Raw genomic sequence first — 20,858 nt, forward strand, 5'->3', positions numbered from 1 at the left:
AAGGAGATAACACATTGTATTTTTATTATTGAGAGACAGGCTCACTGTTCCTCAGGCTGGGACAGGAGATCCCACACTGTATTATTATTATTGAGAGACAGGCTCACTGTCTGTTCCTCAGGCTGGGACAGGAGATCACAAACTGTATTATTATTATAGAGAGACCTGCTCTTTCCTGACTGTTCCTTAGGCTGGGACAGCAGATCATAATCTGCTTTATTATTATTGAGAGACTGGCTCACTCCTGTCTGTTCCTCAGGCTGGGACAGGAGATCACACACTGTATTATTATTATTGAGAGACGGGCTCACTGTCTGTTCCTCTGACTGGGGCAGGAAATGACACACTGTATAATTAGTATTGAGAGACAGGCTCAGTGTTCCCCAGGCTGAGACAGGAGATCACACACTGTATTATTATTATTGAGTATCTGGTTCACTGTTCCCCAGGCTGGGACAGGAAATCACACACTGTATTATTATTATTGAGAGACAGGCTCACTGTCTGTTCCTCAGGCTGGGGCAGGATATCACACACTGTATTATTAGTATTGAGATACAGACTCACTGTCTGTTCCTCCTGCTGGGACTGGAGAACACACACTGTTCTATTATAACTGAGGGACATGCTCACTGTTTGTCCTTCAGACTGGGACAGGACATTCCATACTAGGTTATCATTATTGAGAGACAGGCTCGCTGTCTGTTCCTCAGGCTAGTACAGGAGATCACGCACTGTATTATTATTATTTAGATACAGGCTCACTGTGTGTTCCTCTGGCTGGGACAGTAGATCACACTGTATTATAATTATTGAGAGGCTGACTCACTGTTTCCCAAGCTGGGACAGGGGATCACACACTGTATTATTATTGAGAGACAGGCTCACTGTCTGTTCCTCTGGCTGGGGCAGGGAATCACACACTGTATTATTATTATTGAGAGACAGGCTCACTGTCTGTTCCTCAGGCTGGGACAGGAGATCACACACTGTATTATTATTGAGAGACAGGCTCACTGTCTGTTCCTCTGGCTGGGGCAGGGAATCACACACTGTATTATTAGCATTATTAAGAGACAGGCTCGCTGTCTGCTCCTCAGGCTGGGACAGGATATCACACACTGTTGTAGTGTTCTCTCACGAGGCACCAGTTCTGTAGGGGTTTGGGCATTTAATGGGACAATTATTTTTGTGGCAGTAAATCACAAAATTGATTATTTTAATGGTTTAGAATCCAACCATGCGACATAACTCAAACAATGCACACACAGGTACTAATACACGAGGATACATTTGTTAATATATAGAATATGCATGCAAACCTAACAGATCTTATCGTAAGGCTTAACAGAATACAAAAGATATAAATTCATTCAGTTACAAAGAGTTACACATATCAAGAGGACATAAGTATATCATTCATTTAGACCGTTTCGTAATTGAACTTGTTTACAACGTCTACATGAGATACTCAAAACAAGAACATAACCCTTAGGAATTAAATTGATATCAACTGGTTGGGAGCAGTAATGCAATAAGGTTCAATACTCACTGCCAGTGGGTCCCTTTTCTCACCGTTTCCGTAGTGCAGCGGTTATCACGTTTGCCTCACACGCGAAAAATCCCCGGTTCGAAACCGGACGGGAACAGCCTCTTTCTGTACGCTCCTGTACTTCACAGAGGTCTTGAGCGACCGGTCACATGTTCCTTTCCTTCTGAGTGACGTTCCTGCAACACTCTCCCGCTCCTCTTGGTGCGCTCATGCCGCAACACAGGAAGGCTGGAGCAGGTGGCTGTGGGCTTTGCGCACTGCCGAAATAGCTCAGCTGGGAGAGCGTTAGACTGAAGCTCTGAAGGTCCCTGGTTTGATCCCAGGTTTCGGCATTTTGTTTCATCGCGCCCTTTGTTCCTCTCTCCAGCGCCCCCTGCCTACAGTGACGCGTCCCTTTCTCAGCCCGAAACGCAAGCGAGACACCAGCAGCGGTCCCTGCAGGTTTCCGTAGTGTAGAGGCTATCACGTTCACCTAACACGCGAAAGGTCCCCGGTTCGAGACCGGGCGGAAACAGCCTCGTTTTGCACGCTCCTGTACTTCACAGAGGTCTTGAGCGACCGGTCATTTGTTCCCAATGTATTTCCGGTGCCTTCGTGCACTCTTGTACCAAACGCACGTTCCTTCTGTACGCGGAGCCGATCATTTGCAATTGGGCTGTGCCGACAGACCAGGTCGAGCTCTGTCGGCTCAAAAGCAGCGCAGGACCTGCAAGAACAACAGAAAGATTAGCATCCAGCGGGGGCCTCTTAGTGAGCCCAAGAGCTCATCAAGAATCGGCTCCAGCAACAGGGCTGGGCGCATTGTTCCATTCTCCGCCCACTCTCGGTGTAAACAAGTCCCTCCTAGTCTCTGCTTGAAATGCACTTTCCTGCGTTTGCTTTGGTGTAACTGGCTTCCCCTGCATGGGCGAATGTGAAGAAGATCCTTAGTAAGTCATTGAAGAAAACCGAGAAGAGGTCGGAGTGGCCTCTGTCGTTCATCAACGATCCAGTCAGGCAGTACTCCTCTGTAAAGCGCCGTTCGTTCACGTCGATTGGCTTTTTTTTGCCTTCATTCGTGCGTGTAGTAAAAGCAGACGCCCCTATTCTGCCGTGACCCGGATTCGAACCGGGGTTGTTGCGGCCACAACGCAAAGTACTGACCACTATACGATCACAGCGAGTTACCGAGACACACGCGGCAGGGCGGAAAGGGCTGTGCTCTCTTCGTGTGACATAATTCGGAAAAGTCCTGACGTTGCATTTCAACTGAGCCCCAGTATACATCGACCCTTCGACACTCTGAGTGACAACTCTCTTGCGTGTTTTCTCATATTTATGTAGTTTGCTTGCTTGATGCCGTGAACAGCATGGTTGTTCGCTGCCATATAGTCTAGCGGTTAGGGTTCCTGGTTTTCACCCAGGCGGTTCGACTCGGTTTTGCCTCCTGCTTTCCAAAAGATCAGCACCGTGTACGAAAGAGCCGCATTAAAACTACTCGAACGTGCAAAACGTGCGAGAAGAGGGGGCGCTTGTTTCCAACCGAAACTTCTCGCGTGTGAGACGAGCTGATCATCGCTGTGGGAGGGTTACTCTGGTAGACAGGGCTGACCTTCGGCAATAGGATTTATAGTCTCCAAGATGATATTTGCACTTTCTGGAGAGGCGATTTTCTCCACTTCAGTAGCCCGATTTCGTCGATTGCGTGGAGAGGGCTGTAGAATGTGGCGCCGCCTTTCCTGCTCCGTCCATGACAGGCGTGCTGGTCTCTGGAGAGAGAGCACGGTCCATCAGCGCACTCCAATAAAGGCACTGGAAGCAGCTAAATCGCATTGGCGAAGCTCAGCGCTGGGCAGCTGGGCACGTCTCACCACCGTTTCCGTAGTGTAGTGGTTATCACGTTCGCCTCACACGCGAAAGGTCCCCGGTTCGAAACCGGGCGGAAACAGACATCTTTTGTCGCCAGGCACAAAAGGGGATTGGGGATTCGCCTAGCGCTGTGATCGAACAGACCCACTGGACCCACCTCTTAGTGTGGCGGGATCTGCACAGTGCATGTCACAGCGCATCCTGCTTTCACTTCAAGGCGCGTCCTGATGCACCCCAGTCTCCCGCGTGACAGGTGGGGACAGGTGACAGGTCCTATACTAACGAGGAAGACATCGCTCTCTCCGACCCCCGGCATCGTGTCCCGACCCACCGTGCTGGAAGCCGACGCGTGCTGTGATTCCTTTACGGAGCAGAAATGACAACCGAGGAGCCGAGAGATCATTTCAGCATTTCGCGTCTGAACGGAAAACACAAACGACCAACTCGGAATGACTTGCCTTTGACGCTTCTCAAAGCGTTCTTTGTGCATCGAACAGACCCACTCACCTCTTAGTGTGGCGGGATCTGCACAGTGCATGTCGCAGCGCTTCCTGCTTTCACTTCAATGTGCTTCCTGATGTCGAGTCGACTGCCGTGCGGAGGCTCTGAAAGCGAGAGCAATGAAAAGGTGCACGACGCTGTGAAAGAAAACAGAGAAGTGAAAGGCAGTCATTTCTCTAAGGAGGTGAAAGAAAAGCTACTCCCCGTCGGGGAATCGAACCCCGGTCTCCCGCGTGACAGGCGGGGATACTTGCCACTATACTAACGAGGAAGACATCGCTCTCTCCAACCCCCGGCATCGTGTCCCGACCCAGCATGCTGGAAGCCGACGCGTGCTGTGATCCCTTTACGGAGCAGAAATGACAACCGAGGAGCCGAGAGATCATGTCAGCATTTCGCGTCTGAACGGAAAACACAAACGACCAACTCGGAATGACTTGCCTTTGACGCTTTTCAAAGTGTTCTTTGTGCACGACGACTGCGCCGCCTAGCAGATACAAAGGGGTTGTACAACTTTGAACTAGCAAATGGAAGAGGGCTAAGCCCCCTCTCTTTTAGCCCAGGTTCGATCTGTCTCCCAGAATCACCAGGGCGCACACACACACACACCCGTGCCGTTGAAGTGCTCTGCTTCATTTCTAAGTGCAACTCAACATTCACTCCTACCCCGAGTGCAGAAAAGACAGCATCCACAGCAACAACAGCTCAGGTCTCTGCACAGGAGCTAAGCTGCCCTCATCTCCTCTGCTCTGCGGCTCCTGCGGAGTGGAGTCCTGCCTGGAGCCGTGTTTGCAGGCGGCGGCTCCCCGCGCCCTGTCTGGGCGTCGTGTCCAAGAGCTCCTGGGAGGAAGAGCGAGCCCTCCCACTCGGGGGCTTTTCCACGGTCTGTGTGAGGAGGGGCGGGTGTGTCCAGTAGCTTATCGAGCGGAAGCCTGGGGCGGCGGAGAGCTGTGATCGTGCAGACCTTGAGGTGTCACCTCTTTGTCTGCTTTCCCGCCCCCCCTCCGCCCAAGCTCTGCTCCAAAGTAGCCCGGCAACCCCTCACACCTGCACGTGTCACAACCTAAGGTGCGGTCATGAGACACCCATGGGGTGTCGTTCTGTTCTTGCTAATTGTTTCCTGCCCGTCGCAGGCAGGAGTCCATGCGAGGAAGATGCGCTGGACAGAGCTCAGAGGGCGCAGCTGGGTGGCTTTCCTTCTGAGTGACGTTCCTGCAACACTCTCCCGCTACTCTTGGTGCGCTCATGCCACAACACAGGAAGGCTGGAGCAGGTGGCTGTGGGCTTTGCGCACTGCCGAAATAGCTCAGTTGGGAGAGCGTTAGACTGAAGATCTAAAGGTCCCTGGTTCGATCCCGGGTTTCGGCATTTTGTTTCATCGCGCCCTTTGTTCCTCTCTCCAGCGCCACCTGCCTAAAGTGACGCGTCCCTTTCTCAGCCCGAAACGCAAGCGAGACACCAGCAGCAGTCACTACAGGTTTCCGTAGTGTAGCGGCTATCACGTTCGCCTAACACGCGAAAGGTCCCCGGTTCGAGACCGGGCGGAAACAGCCTCGTTTTGCACGCTCCTGTACTTCACAGAGGTCTTGAGCGACCGGTCATTTGGTCATTTGTCAATGTATTTCCGGTGCCTTCGTGCACTCTTGTACCAAACGCACGTTCCTTCTGTACGCGGAGCCGATCATTTGCAATTGGGCTGTGCCGACAGACCAGGTCGAGCTCTGTCGGCTCAAAAGCAGCGCAGGACCTGCAAGAACAACAAAAAGATTAGCATCCAGCGGGGGCCTCTTAGTGAGCCCAAGAGCTCATCAAGAATCGGCTCCAGCAACAGGGCTGGGCGCATTGTTCCATTCCCCGCCCACTCTCGGTGTAAACAAGTCCCTCCTGGTCTCTGCTTGAAATGCACTTTCCTGCGTTTGCTTTGGTGTAACTGGCTTCCCCTGCATGGGCGAATGTGAAGAAGATCCTTAGTAAGTCATTGAAGAAAACCGAGAAGAGGTCGGAGTGGCCTCTGTCGTTCATGAACGATCCAGTCAGGCAGTACTCCTCTGTAAAGCGCCGTTCGTTCACATCGATTGGCTTTTTTTTGCCTTCATTCGTTCGAGTGGTAAAAGCAGACGCCCCTATTCTGCCGTGACCCGGATTCGAACCGGAGTTGTTGCGGCCACAACGCAAAGTACTGACCACTATACGATCACAGCGAGTTACCGAGACACACGCGGCAGGGCGGAAAGGGCTGTGCTCTCTTCGTGTGACATAATTCGAAAAAGTCCTGACGTTGCATTTCAACTGAGCCCCAGTATACATCGACCCTTCGACACTCTGAGTGACAACTCTCTTGCGTGTTTTCTCATATTTATGTAGTTTGCTTGCATGATGCCGGTGAAGTGGAAATCTAATAAGTAAATTGATTCTTAAAAATGTAGAGAGCTTTGAAAAAATATATTGGTGCTTTTAGATAATATATTTCAAGGATGTAACTGCTGTGCTACAGTGCGTGCAGAATTTTAGAAAACAGTTCGTCAACAAAGTACACTGTTTAGGTTAGTTTAGAAGACAATGTACCAAAACAATATATGCTGTCTGGGTCATTAGAATTAGCTGAAAGTAACTGATAAGCTTTGAATAACAAATCTAGTTTTTCTTCTCTCGCTCTATGATGTAATCTGTTTTCTCTTAGAGAAAGGGGAAGTTTTAGAAGGGACCAAGTGCTGAATTTTTTTACAGCGCAACGTCTTATAAAAACCCTGTACTGCTTGTAACAAATTGAGTCTCTGGTTGCACTTTGCAGGGCTCCCAATATTGCAATATTGAAATAAAGACCTTACTCAGGTGAGAACTCTCTCTTGTGGCTTCCTTGATAGTTATATTTCCATGACAATTTGGGGGCTCGTCCGGGATCACAAACCTGAGCGCGAACGGCTGCTGAAACTCCATCCGGACCCGGACAATTTTAGCAAATTGGACGAACCTCGGAGGATAAACTGTTTATCCTTCCAGAGACGCGTCTGGAGTATTGGCAGCTGTCTGACGTCAGTAAGTGATCCTTTAAAATTAATAGTTATATTTCCATGACAAGAGAAAAACCATCAACACCCCTACCACCTCCACCAATCCTAACCTTGTTTTTACTATACCCTCTGACCTTTCCCTTTCACCCCTTTGCATCCTCAGCTAACATATTTTAAAATTACAATAGACTGTATAGTATTTATGTTTAAAATTAAGGTAAATATGTCAAAATATCAAAATCCAACTGCACAGTGCTATTGTAAGAATGCTTGTCAAGTTCTCAAACAAACCTGCATTGTATTTTTAAAATATTTCAGCAGAGGATTCTGGATAACTGGAGTATAAATGAAGATTCGACGATAATTTTTTTTGAGTGAATATGGTTTTCTGGGGAGTTGCAATGTTGGGCATTATTGGACATTTCCCGGTGACCCTGACACGTGTTAAACACTCGCATTTCCTGCAAATATTAAAATGGTTAAGGTTTCGCTGAGAAATCCAATCGACTGAAGACAATGTTTATATTGCAAAAGAACCCCGTCCCTGGGTGGACTCGAACCACCAACCTTTCGGTTAACAGCCGAACGCGCTAACCGACTGGTAAGGTCATTTCTCGAATCACAAGTTTTCGGTTAAAAAAAAATCTCTTCCCGTTTATTTTGCCAGCCTGTAATATTTCTTCTGCACTGATAACCAAGAATTGAATTTCATTTTTCGCAAGCTGTGTGAATTTCATCAAAAACAAGTTTTCCAGAAAGGAAATGAACACATGCATTTAACGAAATCAAGCCCTTTGTGATTGCCCGAAATGATACGTTCTGTACTACAAGATAGGAAGAAAGACACGGCTGGGATTTGAATTTCGGTTCTTTTGTTTAATAGAGAAGCGCTTTAACCAACTAGGCTACAGTGACAGGGTACCCATCACCTTTTACAGCCGCTTGGACACACCGCTCTGAGACATCTGCGTTCAGTAAGCGCTGAACCTGCGCTCAGAGCAAATTGCCTCTTTTACATAGCAGCCCCGACACTGAGAAACGAAGAGAACTGGCTTTTATCTGCCATTTTCATGTCCAATGCGTTTGACATCTCCCAAGGGCGACAGAGTTCTTTTGCGACACTATTTCTTCTTCTTTTTTATTTCTGTACGCTTTGATAAAAAACGAGAAATCGTGCAACGGAAAAATATCTTTTTTTCATAGAGAAAACGTGCACCAGGAAATGTTGTGTTGAGAAGAAATGATTTAACATGATACGTGACCTAATTTATCGGAGCAATTGCTCGACCAGCAAGATCTGGAGAGGTTGGAGAGTCTGGTGGATGTGATAATTATACGGTGTTGTGGAAGAAAACAGTCTTTCTTTCAATTCTCAGTCAATCGGAATTTCAGTGCGAAACATAAACCCCTTGTCTGATTTAAAGAGATTATATTTTAAAACTCATAAAAAATCAGAAAACACATGTTTCTCACTTTGAAATTTTAGACGGAGCGGTGCATGACTAGTAGCGGCGCTGAGCACACTTTGGGGGAATTCAGGTCATGTGAAATGCCAGCGGTTTAATAAACAACGCGTCTGATTTCGGATCATAAGATTGTAGGTTCGACTTCTACCTGGTTCGTGTAAATTTTATTCAAGCTCCTCAGTAATAGATGTATATTATGTAATGAACCGCACCTGAAAGCAAACGTTGGGTCTGTTTCCTTTGTTTTCCAGCATGAAATAGCAAATCGTTACAAAAAGCACCTGCTAATGTCCAATAGCGGGTTTTGTTCTCAAATTACAGTTTCAGGCTTCAGACACTTTTTAATAAAACAAAAGTGTCCGGAAACTCATTAACTTTCAGGTTTGCTTGAACCTGTATTAAAAAAAGTTATCTGAAACTTCCGGGATTCCATTATCTGATGTAGCTGTCTCTAAAGTTGGACGTGATGTTAAGCAGATGTGAACTGTGCCTTTTCTCTTAAAAAAAAAAAAAAGTTCTTTTTTCCCCTCCACTCCAATGCTGGAGACTGTAAGCCTGTGTGAGCCCCACACTGCGTGTCCTGTACTGCTCTATTTTGTTTTGATTATCTATGTGGTGTACAGATAGAACTCAACTGCATGGGGTGAATTCCGTGTTCAGGACCAGCAGAACCTGAAAAAGTAACAGCTGACCACGACATGATTTGAACACGCAGCCTTCTGATCTGGAGTCAGGCGCGCTACCGTTGCGCCACGAAGTCACGGTTGTCAGAGCTGTTGAATTTCCCAAAGGAGACAAATCAGCTTCACAAAAAAAAAAATCTCCTGTGAAGAGCGCAGCTCTCCGAAGAGAGTCTCTTCTTCACAGACCACATTTTATTCTTCCTGCGCAGCTCTTGTGCAGGTGTTGTTCTCAATTACAGATCCAGGAACACTGATATGTTTTCTATTTTTTTTAATTAAGTACCCCATGGTGCAACGGTAGCACGTCTGACTCTAAATCCCCAAGTTCATTTTCAAAGTATATCGGAGTCAACTGATACTGATCAGGTTCTGCTGCTACTGAACCCGCAGTCTTCACCTTAAGGTTCAATTCCTCAAGCCTTTTGACCTTATATGTCCATCCCTTCTCGTCAAAACTCGTATTTTCACAGAGTACCCTTCAGAAATCGCAGTGTAGAATGAAAAAACTCCAGTAGATCTCGGCCGCTGTTGGTGATTTTCCTTTAAAAATAAATGAATCTCTGGAAATTTTACGGAGTGTATCACTTTCACTGAGACCGAGAAGTGTTAAGCTGTACATGAGTCTTTGTGGTTCGGTTGTTAACCAAAAGGGTGGTGGTTTGAGCCCTCCCAGGGACACTATGAGCCTTTTAATGTACACACCCGTCTCACTTTATCTCCACGGCCGGTCTTGTACCGCAATCAAATACAGAGCCCGTAGGAGGCAGTAAGCTCGCATATATAGCTCACTGTGTATATAATGAAGAAGCAGAGGTTAGTTTCTCATCTGCGCGTTACAGAGCCTTACGCAACTCGTACTGTACCAACAGTTAGGGTTTGATCCCTGCACGGGCTATTAGTTGAAAAGCCATTGTAAATGACGTGTAAGAGATTTATAGATACTGTAGATCAGTAGTTCTCAAACTGTGGTACGCGTACCGGCAGTGGTACGTGGAGTGCCACCAGGTGGTACGCCAAATGACCCTGGAACTGTGTAGTGTGCACTGAAAAATCGGGACGGGTTTTCATATTTTGTATTTTAATACTTGTCGAATACGCAGGCTACATACTACGATACAGTGCGTGCTAATACTTCAGTGGACACAAGAGATACTCTGTAATTCTATACCACTCTATAGGAATGCGTGCTGCGGATGCAAGTGACCAATTGTATTTAAAAAAGCTATTGTATCTCCAGCAAATAGGGAGAAAGGAGAATTAGCGTGATTTTGGAACAATGCCAACATTGTAAACACAGGAATGCATAGAAATACGTGCTACGAACGCAGGCAATCTTGTGAGCACACGAAAGCGTGATAGAAAAATATTTAAGAACTGTTCGAATTTGAGAAAAATACACAGAGCGTCTCTGTGTTTCGCTCCCATGCGCATGAAATAAAAACTTTAAATAAATACGGAAATAAAAACGGAAACGCGGAAAAAGCTTGCGGATTGCTAAAGCAGGTAAGCTACACTATTTTTGAAGAACCTTATTTACAGTTGGCAAAAGAGCTGACACGTATTATGTGTGGAAAAAAAGCTGCTAAACAGCTCGACCTGCTGCCCCCCTCCCCCTGAAAGACACAGTCATTTATAGAATTATTGAAATGAAGGATTATATCAAAAGTACACTGATAGAGCGCGTTAAGATGAGCAGATGTTTTTCACTGCAATTAGATGAGTCTGTAGTCGATTTGGCCAATTTGCTCGTTTAGATTCGAGTTTGAGGGTATGTCTCATGAAGACTTTCTGTTCTGTAAACCGCTACCAACAGGAACTACAGGAGAGCACATATTTCAGCTTCTGAATGAATTTATCGAAGAGAATGACCTCGACTTGATAAAATGCATCTGAGTTTGTACCATTGTTCTCCAAGAAGGAAAGCTGTTTAACACTGACGTCACTCCTTTTTATTTAACCCAGATTGTGAAGACAACTCCACCCTATCAAAGGAAAATGTTGCACAAAAGTTGGAAAGCACACTCTGAATCCATCTGTACTGTATATTTGATTTCCGCGATCCGTTCAAGGCTGCTTGGTGCTTCGCAAGCAAGTCATGTTCAGGGAAGAAACTCAGCTTAGAGAACTACTGGTGCATTTTCACTCATTGAATTTGATCTTTGTACTCTCTTTACATTCTCAGCTATAATATTTCAAAATTACAGTTCGGATTTGTTGGAAAACTTCACAGGCATTATTAAGTTAGGACTGTACAATTGTATTTTAATATCTTGGTATATTTACCTTCATTTTAATATGGATGTAACCATAAATGTTGTACTTTTGTCGTACATTTTAACTGAGGACGCACGACGACTATTATACCTTGTGATACATGCAAGACATCTGTAAACGAAGATGTAATTAGTCAAATTGGCAATTAACAGAAAACCACAATTGTATAATATTATTTCTCTATGTCGATGATCAGTTGAAGGATTTGAAGAAACTATATATTATTCCTCGATATCGATGATCAGTTGAAGGATTTGAAGAAACAGCAGTGATAGCAGGTGATTTTGGTTTTGAACCCATCTTTACACCTCAATAATCCATTTGTCCTCGAAAAAAGAAAAGACAGGCATGTTTTGAGTCTCATAATGATCATCTTCTCGATCCAAAGAAACATATAAATTTGATTCCTTCCATAGTATTTTGGATTTTCTTACGAAGATCTCACGAAGTATTGCCAGGATCTATATTTAGCGTTCGGTAGCGATAACACTGCTGATATTGATTGAGTAGAAATCTATGATGTATTGACAACTTTATCTGAAGTGAGAAGTCCTAGAACGCTGTCTATGAAGTGTTAGGATTCATACCAAGATATACTTTTTGTTTTCAACCCAAAATGCTGCTATTGCATTACACATTATGTGAACATTACCAGTTTTGGTAGCTTCTCTGCATGATTTTTCAAAACTGAAACTAAATACAAAATTATTTAAGATCAACCATGACAAAAAAATTATAAATCAGGACTAATATTAATATCAACTGATGTTACTACAGAAAAAAAGATGTAACTGAAATATTAATAAGACTATGCAAGCCTAAAAAGTAGAACAATTCAATTTATATAACTTTTTTTTTTAGAAATGGGCTCACACACCGGAAGACACTAACGTTTCTCTTCGTTAGAGTATGTGAATAACAGTTTAACCCAAAATATTTGGAGTCCAGAGGGAGGACTTGCTCGCTGAATGATCTCTCAAGAAATCCCTGGTGAGATTCAACAGGTGTTTTCTTCAACAGCCACTAAAAGTCTGATGACCTTCTCTGGATTTCCTGAATATGACGTAAAATTAGTTCAAATCATTTGGTAGTTAACACAACGAAATGCTTTGGAGGTACATTTAAAACAGCAGAGCAAGACTGTAGCACTTCGTGTGTGACTGAATTTAATTGTGTAAACCTGGCTCTCTATGAACACGAGCAAAGAGTTCTTACTCAACAGAAGATTGCGATGTGAGCACAATAATATAAGACATCTGGAGACGCCAGAGATTGAACTCAGGACTTCATACATGAAAAGCATGCACTCTACCACTGAGCTACATCCCCTATGGCACAGATGGTGGAACTGACTTAAAGATGTGCATATGTTTACTGACCACAATCCACCCTTCATGAATAATTGAAATGAATAATTTATTTTTATATCCAGTCACATGGGCGACGGTGGTTGATTCTTCAATGGGGGAGTGCGTTTTTCTACCTCCTTACTCGACTGTCTTTCAATTATGTTTTCTTTGAAACCTTTTTGCATCTTTTAAGTGCTTGCAATTAAATTACGCATAGAAAAACAGCAGTACAGTTGATGTTCATGGACTGATGCACACAACTCCAGTGATAAAGCCCTTTTGTAAATATTGTAGAAGAATGTTAAAGGGCGAAACAACGCTCCAACCACGTGAATGGTAACAAGAAGGATCGTGTTCTTATTTAATATGTGCTTTTGAATTGCCTAGTCAATACACACAGGCTTTAGAGATGGACAAATAATTGAGTGAATCAAATTGGTTTTTGTTGGTCGTCTGTGTCTTCATAACTTTGTAGGTGAGAGAGAGGATTGCGAAAATGTGCAGGTGCTTCTCAGAAGTGCGTTGGTGGTATAGGTTCCTTCAAATAACTGAGCCAGTGCATCCCAAATCTTTTCAAGATGATCTGTGATCTGGTAACACATCTCCTGAAACTAACATTCGAGGTAGGAAGTGTGCTCTTAAACACCAAAACACTCAAAAAGGAAGAAGCAGATCTCTGTACACAAGACGGTAGTGCGATATTAGAATTTCAGAGTTCTTGACGGATTCAGGCTCCTTCTCAGAGGTCCTTGCTCGCCAAATAACTTTGCATCTGAGGAAGAGCACCACGGAAAAAACCCAACTCAACAAGAGAGCGCGTTGGTTGCTCTTGCTCTTAATGCAAGGAGCTGTTTTTTTTTCCTCGCAATAATAATTATTAACCAGAAACAGCAGCACAGGTAGGTCGCATTTGTGATTATGTCATTTCTCTGCTTCAGCAAGGTCAATAAAAGACTCTGAAAGTAGTAAAGCAATCTCTCTGTAGATTGCGCTGCTTTTTACCCAGAGTAAAACTATTGGATTGAAGGAATGCTAACCGCTGGGTTAAAATGTATAGTTGTTATTTGGAGAAATCTGTAAACTCGTGATCGACAGTGCTGATTATTTTCCGGAGACGGAGCACTGATGACCTATCCGAGCTAATTGATAAAGCTCACCCAGTGGATACTCTAGCAGAACGTCAAAGAACATTCACCTTTGTATCCAAAGAAACCACAGGAACAACATCAGGAAGCACAATCAATTCCCCTTTTAAATCTTTCCTGTAAGGTATGCTATGTGAATTCATGAAGTTAATCCTCTGATCTCTTTTGATCACGAACAAAGTACTTCTGATGGAGCGCTATGTTCAAAGATTTAATAAGCTTTACCCCTGCCAATGATTCGGCGTGAAGAATTAAAAGTTTCACAGACAAAAGCAGCTCACCAGCACAGCCAATATTGAATGTACTGTACTTGCCGGTACACTATCATGTGCACTGCCTCAAAAGTGATCTTGGCAGATGTTGTTCCCTACATAAAGCTGAACGTGCCAAAGAGAATTTCTGTTGAGAAAACAAAATATTTTTTCTGCCTTGATGTTAAGCCTGTCTTTTAGAAAGTTTATATCTTAACACCTGCAGCCTAACAAAAAGCACTTTTACTGATCGTATTGCAGGTCTTAAAACATTAACATTTGGCAGCGGTGGGATTTGAACCCACGCCCCCAGAGAGACTGGAGCCTAAATCCAGCGCCTTAGACCGCTCGGCCACGCTACCTTCCTCCATGTCCATCTTCCTCACATTGCTGGCTTGGACTGGGGGGCTTCAGCTCTTGTCGTCGGATCTAATGATATCATGACATGTGGAAGTGACTGCACCTTCATCTTCCGAGATGCTTTAAATAGCACAAACGCAACTTTCACTGGCACAAACATAGCAATAACGAAGGAGGTGGGTTTCATCCTTTGTGCTGTTTGTAGGGGCGCGACTCTACGTCGATCTACTGACTTGAAGAGCAAAAATCAAAATCCTCTCCTACTACTATTGCTTTTTTCATAGTTTCTTCAAATCCTTCATTTGAACGTCGATTTTGAAGGATATTGATGATAATACCACATAAATTGTGGTTTTCTTGTGATCGCCAATTTTATTCAAATATCAGCCTTTTTTACGGTTCCTTGCGTGTTTCACAAGGTATAATAGCCCCCCTCGCATCCTCAGCTAACATATTTTAAAATTACAATAGCTTATACAGCATGCATGTTTACATTTATATTAAAATTAAAGTAAATATACAAGAATACATACAGTACTAACCCAATAATTCTTGTCAGGTTCTCCAACAAATCTGCGTTGTTATTTTAACATGTTTCAGCTGAGCGTGCAAAAGGAGTATAAATGAATTTTCCCGCCAGCCATTCAAAGACCAAATTCCATGAGTGAACATTATTTTCTCAGAAGTTGCCGGTATTGGACTTTGCCGGTGGTATTGAATTATGTCCAAACTGTTGTAGTAGTTCCTTCTTGAAATTCGACACGTGCAAAGCACTCGTAATATCATAGGTGTTAAAGTTCGCTGAGTCTATTCGAGTCATGGTGTGTATCCCTGCCTATCATTGGGAGACAGGTAGCTTTTTTACACTCAGATTCCAATCTTCAATGCTTTGTGTGAGAGCTTACATAACTTTCATTTTCTCACATTTTCTGACGACTGTTCCAAAGGGGCACCCTGTCAATTCCGAATACTTTTCAAAAATCTGACATTCATTTATATAAGAGACAGACCAAGTAATAATTCTACATTAGTTCAGGTGGGTAAACCTGAACTAACTAACTAATAAACCTATTAATAATTCTACATTAACGTGTCCTACACTGATCAGACTAATTGACATGGTCTGATTCAGAGCCTGTGCAGTTCGTGCTAATTACAACAACGACAGTTCTGAACCCTCATCACCGAACTGAGCACAAGTTCAGCTGTTCTCCAGTTTTGTTACGCATGGTTTTTCATTGCAATTGAGTTCAGAGCTGGAGCTGATCTCCAGACAGTACAGTGTTTTGGGTAAGTTGTCGACGCAGGAGGCTGCAGACAACTTACCCAAAGTGTTTTCTATAGCTTTCAGGTGCAGTTCATTTATATAAAAGAATGTAAGTGGTATAACCTCAACAAGCCAGATGGCAGTCGAACCTATAATTTTCTGACACGAGGCCTAACGCGTTATTCATTACGCCACTGATCCTGCTATTATAGTGTTAAAAAAACGCGTTTTCTACGTCTGTTTAAAAATCACTAAAAAAGACAAAGGGCTTGTGTGTTGCGCTAAAATTCCGCTTCATTTCGAATGCAAATAAAAACCGTTTTGTTCCGTGAAATCATACATTTGTCACATCCTTCATACTATACTTCTCTCTTGTATTAGTAAAGCATTTTGATTTAAACTGAACAATATATTGTAATGCAACAAGGGCTCAGGTGGGCGCCGTCGCCGCATTAGGTCGGCCACCCACCGTCGGGAGCTCGAACCCGGGACTCCCATGTCTCTCTGCAGCGACCCAGCCCGGTGAGCTAAAGAGAGATCTCCCCACAACCCACGGGCTGTGGTCCTGCTATCACAGGGAAGGGCAGTGACGTCACCTGCTCTGGTACACCGGCTCTTACACAGTGCCTGTCGGCCGTAAGCGTTACACTATGAAAGGTTTCATCTATACACTTACACATAATAAGTATACGAATAAAGAAGCCGCAGCTCAGGTATTAGAGAGATTTAAAATCGGATCGGAGGATTTAGAGTCCAGACTGCAAACCAACAGCTGACACAGGTCTTTTATAGAACCGTTTTGAATTCCTCTACTTTGTCCCCGTGACGTCATTGTCCTGCTCGCAGCCGAGCCCGACACACGTCTGGTTTCTGTCGCTGGGCGCATACCCTGCGGTCCATGCGGGTCCTGATACCCCAGTACAATGACGGGGACGCTAAACTGTAAACAGGTGCCGTCCTTCGGCTGAGACGTAAAACCAAGGTCCTGACTCTCTGTGATCATTCAGGAGAATGGTGGTGGTGGCGGGGAGTCCCCATTACCTGTAAAGCGCATTGAGTGGAGTATCCAGAACAGCGCTATATAAGTGTAAGCAATAATGATTATTATTATTATTATGTAAAATGCAATAAAAAATAAAACAAAATATCAAACTTTGATTCAAAATAGATTAATATAAAACTGATAAAGCTAATGCTTTTTTCAGGGCTATATCTACTTTTTTTTTTAAAAAGCGAAGTCTGTCGCGACTGAAAGTTAGAGAAGGTATACCAGCGGGTGCCTTCATATCGTGAGCGTCAGTCTCGCCCGTAGCTGCGAGAAGGTTAAAAGCGCACAAGTGATTTGTCTTTCGTCAAAGTAACTGCCGGAGCAGTAAGATGCAGAGCACCATCCAGCAGCTGTAGACGATGTTCGGGGAAGAGCTAATTCTGTTTTCAGCACAGGGAGTGAGAATGAGCTCAGTCCGGCTCCCAGCAGAATCCATCCTGGTTTGGTTACAGTGAGTCTGAGGCTCTTTGGATCGTAACGTAAAAAAAACAATTGCTCACATCGTGTGACTTCCACCACAGGAAGGAAAGATATCACTTAAAAAAATCAGAACTGAAGATTTGGATCCGGGGCCTCATACTTATAAAATTATTAAAACACAATATCAGATTGTGTTTCTGCAAAATTTCGTGCACAGTACGCCATTTTTATCTAAAACAGTCACAACGAGGGCTTTACACGCAGTCTGGGGTATTTTCCCCTTTTATATTTTTGCCACTTTATATCGAACCTGTTATACTCCCAGAAGTGCACAGTAGCTTGTACTTTTCACCGCTGGTATAAACAGATGTGTGCCGTGTTTGCCTTTGTAAGCATTTGTTTAAAAAATAAGTTCACAATACGATAAAAACACAGAAAGCACAAACTTTATAATACAACGATACAAAATCAATACCAAATCATTATGCCAATTAAGTAACTATCCTTTGAAAACAGAGAACACCTTTATATCTACAAAAAACTTGACATTTGTATGTATTTTTGAATTACAAAGCAGACAGTGTAGTCCCTTAATTCAAAGATCAGATCTTGGCAAAAAAAAGACAATCAGACGTGGGCTGAATTCGGAACAGGAGCCTTTGCTTAGTCGATTATTGAGCTTTTGATCAATGTCTGAATAAAACAGAGTCGCTTTTTTAACTCTTTGATTAAATTACATGAAAAGCACCTTCCTTCGAGCCGGAATCAAACCAGCGACCTAAGGATTCCCTGTTGACTCTACTACAGTCCTCCGCTCTACCAACTGAGCTATCGAAGAGATGCTGTGGCATTGCTCTCTGGCACATACTGCCCAATGAAGTAAAATGTGAAATGGGTGATTTAAATCCCACTTCGACATCAAGTTTCCAACTCGTTTCCTTAGTCTCATTTACCTTGAATTTAAGCCACGAACCAGGATTCTACTGTATAAACTTCCAGGGATATTACAAAATGTTTGATGGGGCATTAATCATTCCAGGCGGAAATTGATTCCTTTTTTTTCTCGAGGGATCATATTAAACATTTCATTAGTATCGAGAGGAGGATCACCAGTAGACACAAAACAAACAGTTTCTTTCTGTCTTTATTAGAAAGTAGCGTTGTGCTACATTAATAATATTTTCGTGGAAATAAAGAAGTTGTAAATTTTAAAAATTTATATTTGAATCGAAATGTGGTTTTGAGTTAAATATTAGCGTGTTCATGTAATTAGTTTGTGTTTGTCATTACTATATATATTGCCATGTTACTAGAATTTGTAACTGAAGTTTACTAGTTGTGTTTTTTATGATGATTAGACATTTGAATACAATATTGTATATAATGTATAATTTGAACTACATATTGTTCAGGTGTGAATAATTGTATATTTTAAGAATACATTTCTAAAACAAATCATTGGCTTTATTTACTAGTTTCTACACCTATAAAAATCTTTCTTTGATGTATAATAGACATCAAAGAAAGATGTCTATTATACATCAAAGATGAGCAGTGTGTGTCGTGTTCACAGCTGATAACTAGAAGATGTCTGGAAGAGGCAAAGGCGGAAAGGGACTCGGGAAAGGAGGTGCTAAGCGTCACCATAAGGTTCTCTGTGACAACATCCAGGGAATCACCAAGCCCGCCATCCGCCGCCTGGCTCGCCGTGGGGGAGTGAAGCGGATCTCCGGGCTGATCTACGAGGAGACCCGCGGGGTGCTGAAGGTGTTCCTGGAGAACGTCATCCGCGACGCCGTCACCTACACCGAGCATGCCAAGAGGAAGACCGTCACCGCCATGGACGTGGTGTACGCGCTGAAGCACCAGGGCCGCACCCTGTACGGCTTCGGAGGCTAAACAGGAGCGGAGCTTCACTACCGGACCCCGACGTATAAACCCAAGTGACCCAGTGACATTTGTCACTGCTGAGGTTGCTTTATGGGTCTATTTTCTATGCTGATCTGTGCTGATCAATTGGAAATCAAATGCAAAAAAGACCCGTTCCCACACCTAAGGTCAAATATTAGGAATCAAAACTGCTCGAGTGTATGGAAGCACATAGCTTTATCAAGATTTCCAAGTGCAAGATCTTTTTATTCATAAAAGACCCTATTTATGTTGTATGAGCAATATTAATATTAATACAGAATCTTTTTTCACCAAATAAATCGGCTTCCTGACTTCAGAAAGCCTTCTAGACAAATACTAAAAGAGCAAAAATTCAATTTGGTAAATGAAATGAAAACACATTCCCTACCAAACCTTGAGTACAGGCCATTCAGGATGATAATACAAAACCATTTATAATTCAACAAATAAAACCTGTCAACTGGTAATCACCACTTATCATAAAAAAATAAGTAGCAATACACAGTAGGGGACTCTTGGGTGCAAGTTAAATCCATGCAAGAAGGGGGTGTAGTGTTATATTTCCAAATCAGATATGCAAATGAGAGATCTGGCCCAGCCAATCTCAAAGCTCCCTTGGTCTGGAGTGGAGCTGCTCCCCTCTTCTAGTTATTCACACTGGAGTTAGGTTACATATTAGCACATTTCATCTAACAGTTGCTGCAGAAACAAAAACGTAAACAAATGACCTGGAATGTGACCACACCTATTAGAATGTAGTTCAACAGATAACTTGTAAACCTTGTCATAAGATTTTTTTTGTGCTACAAAATATACTTTATTCCGCAAAAAAAAAAAACATCTCAAAAGGAACATCTCACTCATATTAGCACTCCATGGAATAAAAAACAACGGCGGAACGGAGATTGATTGTCCGTTATCAATCTTTGCAAGTGGGGGCGGATTTGCGCAATTAAGAGAGTCCCTCCAAACCTACCACTTGCTATTGTCCTTTAATCCCTGTATAGGGCCCAAAGTCCATTCCAGCACTCCCTCGCCGTGGGGAAACCCCATTTGGCGACGTGGTGCTTCGTCCTCCTCCTGAGGTCCGCCAGGATCCTCTCCTCCAGCTCCCTTGCCCCCCACTTTATGTTGTGCCGGATGAGAGTGTTCCTCGCCTTCCACAGTCATTGTTTTGTGAGGGACAGTAGCAGCCCCCACAGGTCCTGTGTCCCCTTGTCCAGTCCGGTGGGTGCCAGCCCCCAGCAGAATGTACTGGTAACTGAGCACCGCATCCTTTCCCAGGAGTTGCATAATGTTGTCCATTCTGCCCCACACCGCCTTGGCGAAGAGGCAGCTCCAGAACACGTGCTCCTGAGTCTCCTCGACAAAACACGTGTCCCGGGGGCAATGCGGATTCCTGGTTAGCGAGTGTCTGTAGAGAACCTCTCTGGTAGCCAGTCTCTTGTGTACAGCCATCCAGTTGAGGTCCTTCAGTTGGTTGTCAAGTTCTTTGGGCTGTGTCCTTTCCCAGACTTGTCTGGGAACCTGCAGCCTTTCGTCAGCGACCAAATGCCCCCTCACCTCTTTGTACAGGGCTCTGTGGTTGGTGCAGAGCTCTGGCTGTCTCGTGGCCTCGTACCTCCTGCTCCACTTGACAGCGTGGGTGTAGAACTTCGGTCGCCTCTCTGCCTTGGGCCCAGTGTTTGACCACTGGACCAAGTGCCTCATCGGGACGGAGAGCCACAGCCTGACAAAGTACTGGTACTTGTGGCCAATGGGCTCCTGCAGCG

At 44.0% G+C, this 20,858-nt stretch overlaps 1 protein-coding gene and 9 non-coding genes across 10 annotated transcripts; 4 read left to right on the forward strand and 6 right to left on the reverse strand.

The window, feature by feature from the left end:
• Window positions 1-2,640: 2,640 nt before the first annotated feature.
• trnah-gug (transfer RNA histidin (anticodon GUG)) lies at window positions 2,641-2,712 on the reverse strand. Its single transcript has one exon. It is a non-coding gene; the product is annotated as a tRNA-His (tRNA).
• Window positions 2,713-3,406: 694 nt separating this feature from the next.
• On the forward strand, window positions 3,407-3,479 carry trnav-cac (transfer RNA valine (anticodon CAC)). Its single transcript has one exon. It is a non-coding gene; the product is annotated as a tRNA-Val (tRNA).
• A 621-nt stretch (window positions 3,480-4,100) lies between these two features.
• On the reverse strand, window positions 4,101-4,172 carry trnad-guc (transfer RNA aspartic acid (anticodon GUC)). The gene has a single exon. It is a non-coding gene; the product is annotated as a tRNA-Asp (tRNA).
• A 1,024-nt stretch (window positions 4,173-5,196) lies between these two features.
• On the forward strand, window positions 5,197-5,269 carry trnaf-gaa (transfer RNA phenylalanine (anticodon GAA)). Its single transcript has one exon. It is a non-coding gene; the product is annotated as a tRNA-Phe (tRNA).
• Window positions 5,270-5,378: 109 nt separating this feature from the next.
• trnav-aac (transfer RNA valine (anticodon AAC)) lies at window positions 5,379-5,451 on the forward strand. Its single transcript has one exon. It is a non-coding gene; the product is annotated as a tRNA-Val (tRNA).
• Window positions 5,452-9,066: 3,615 nt separating this feature from the next.
• Window positions 9,067-9,138, reverse strand: trnaw-cca (transfer RNA tryptophan (anticodon CCA)). The gene has a single exon. It is a non-coding gene; the product is annotated as a tRNA-Trp (tRNA).
• Window positions 9,139-14,360: 5,222 nt separating this feature from the next.
• On the reverse strand, window positions 14,361-14,442 carry trnal-uag (transfer RNA leucine (anticodon UAG)). Its single transcript has one exon. It is a non-coding gene; the product is annotated as a tRNA-Leu (tRNA).
• A 3,482-nt stretch (window positions 14,443-17,924) lies between these two features.
• trnay-gua (transfer RNA tyrosine (anticodon GUA)) lies at window positions 17,925-18,013 on the reverse strand. Its single transcript is given in 2 exon segments — window positions 17,925-17,961; window positions 17,977-18,013. It is a non-coding gene; the product is annotated as a tRNA-Tyr (tRNA).
• Window positions 18,014-18,762: 749 nt separating this feature from the next.
• On the forward strand, window positions 18,763-19,074 carry LOC148664316 (histone H4-like). The gene has a single exon (XM_088633058.1). The coding sequence runs from the start codon at window positions 18,763-18,765 to the stop codon at window positions 19,072-19,074; it is 312 nt and encodes a 103-aa protein (XP_088489184.1).
• Window positions 19,075-19,384: 310 nt separating this feature from the next.
• LOC148664317 (U7 small nuclear RNA) lies at window positions 19,385-19,440 on the reverse strand. Its single transcript, XR_015938991.1, has one exon. It is a non-coding gene; the product is annotated as a U7 small nuclear RNA (small nuclear RNA).
• Window positions 19,441-20,858: the final 1,418 nt, after the last annotated feature.

This window comes from Lepisosteus platostomus, chromosome 5 (genome assembly GCF_059453375.1).
Source record: "Lepisosteus platostomus isolate fLepPlt1 chromosome 5, fLepPlt1.hap1, whole genome shotgun sequence".
Lineage (NCBI taxonomy): Eukaryota > Metazoa > Chordata > Actinopteri > Semionotiformes > Lepisosteidae > Lepisosteus > Lepisosteus platostomus.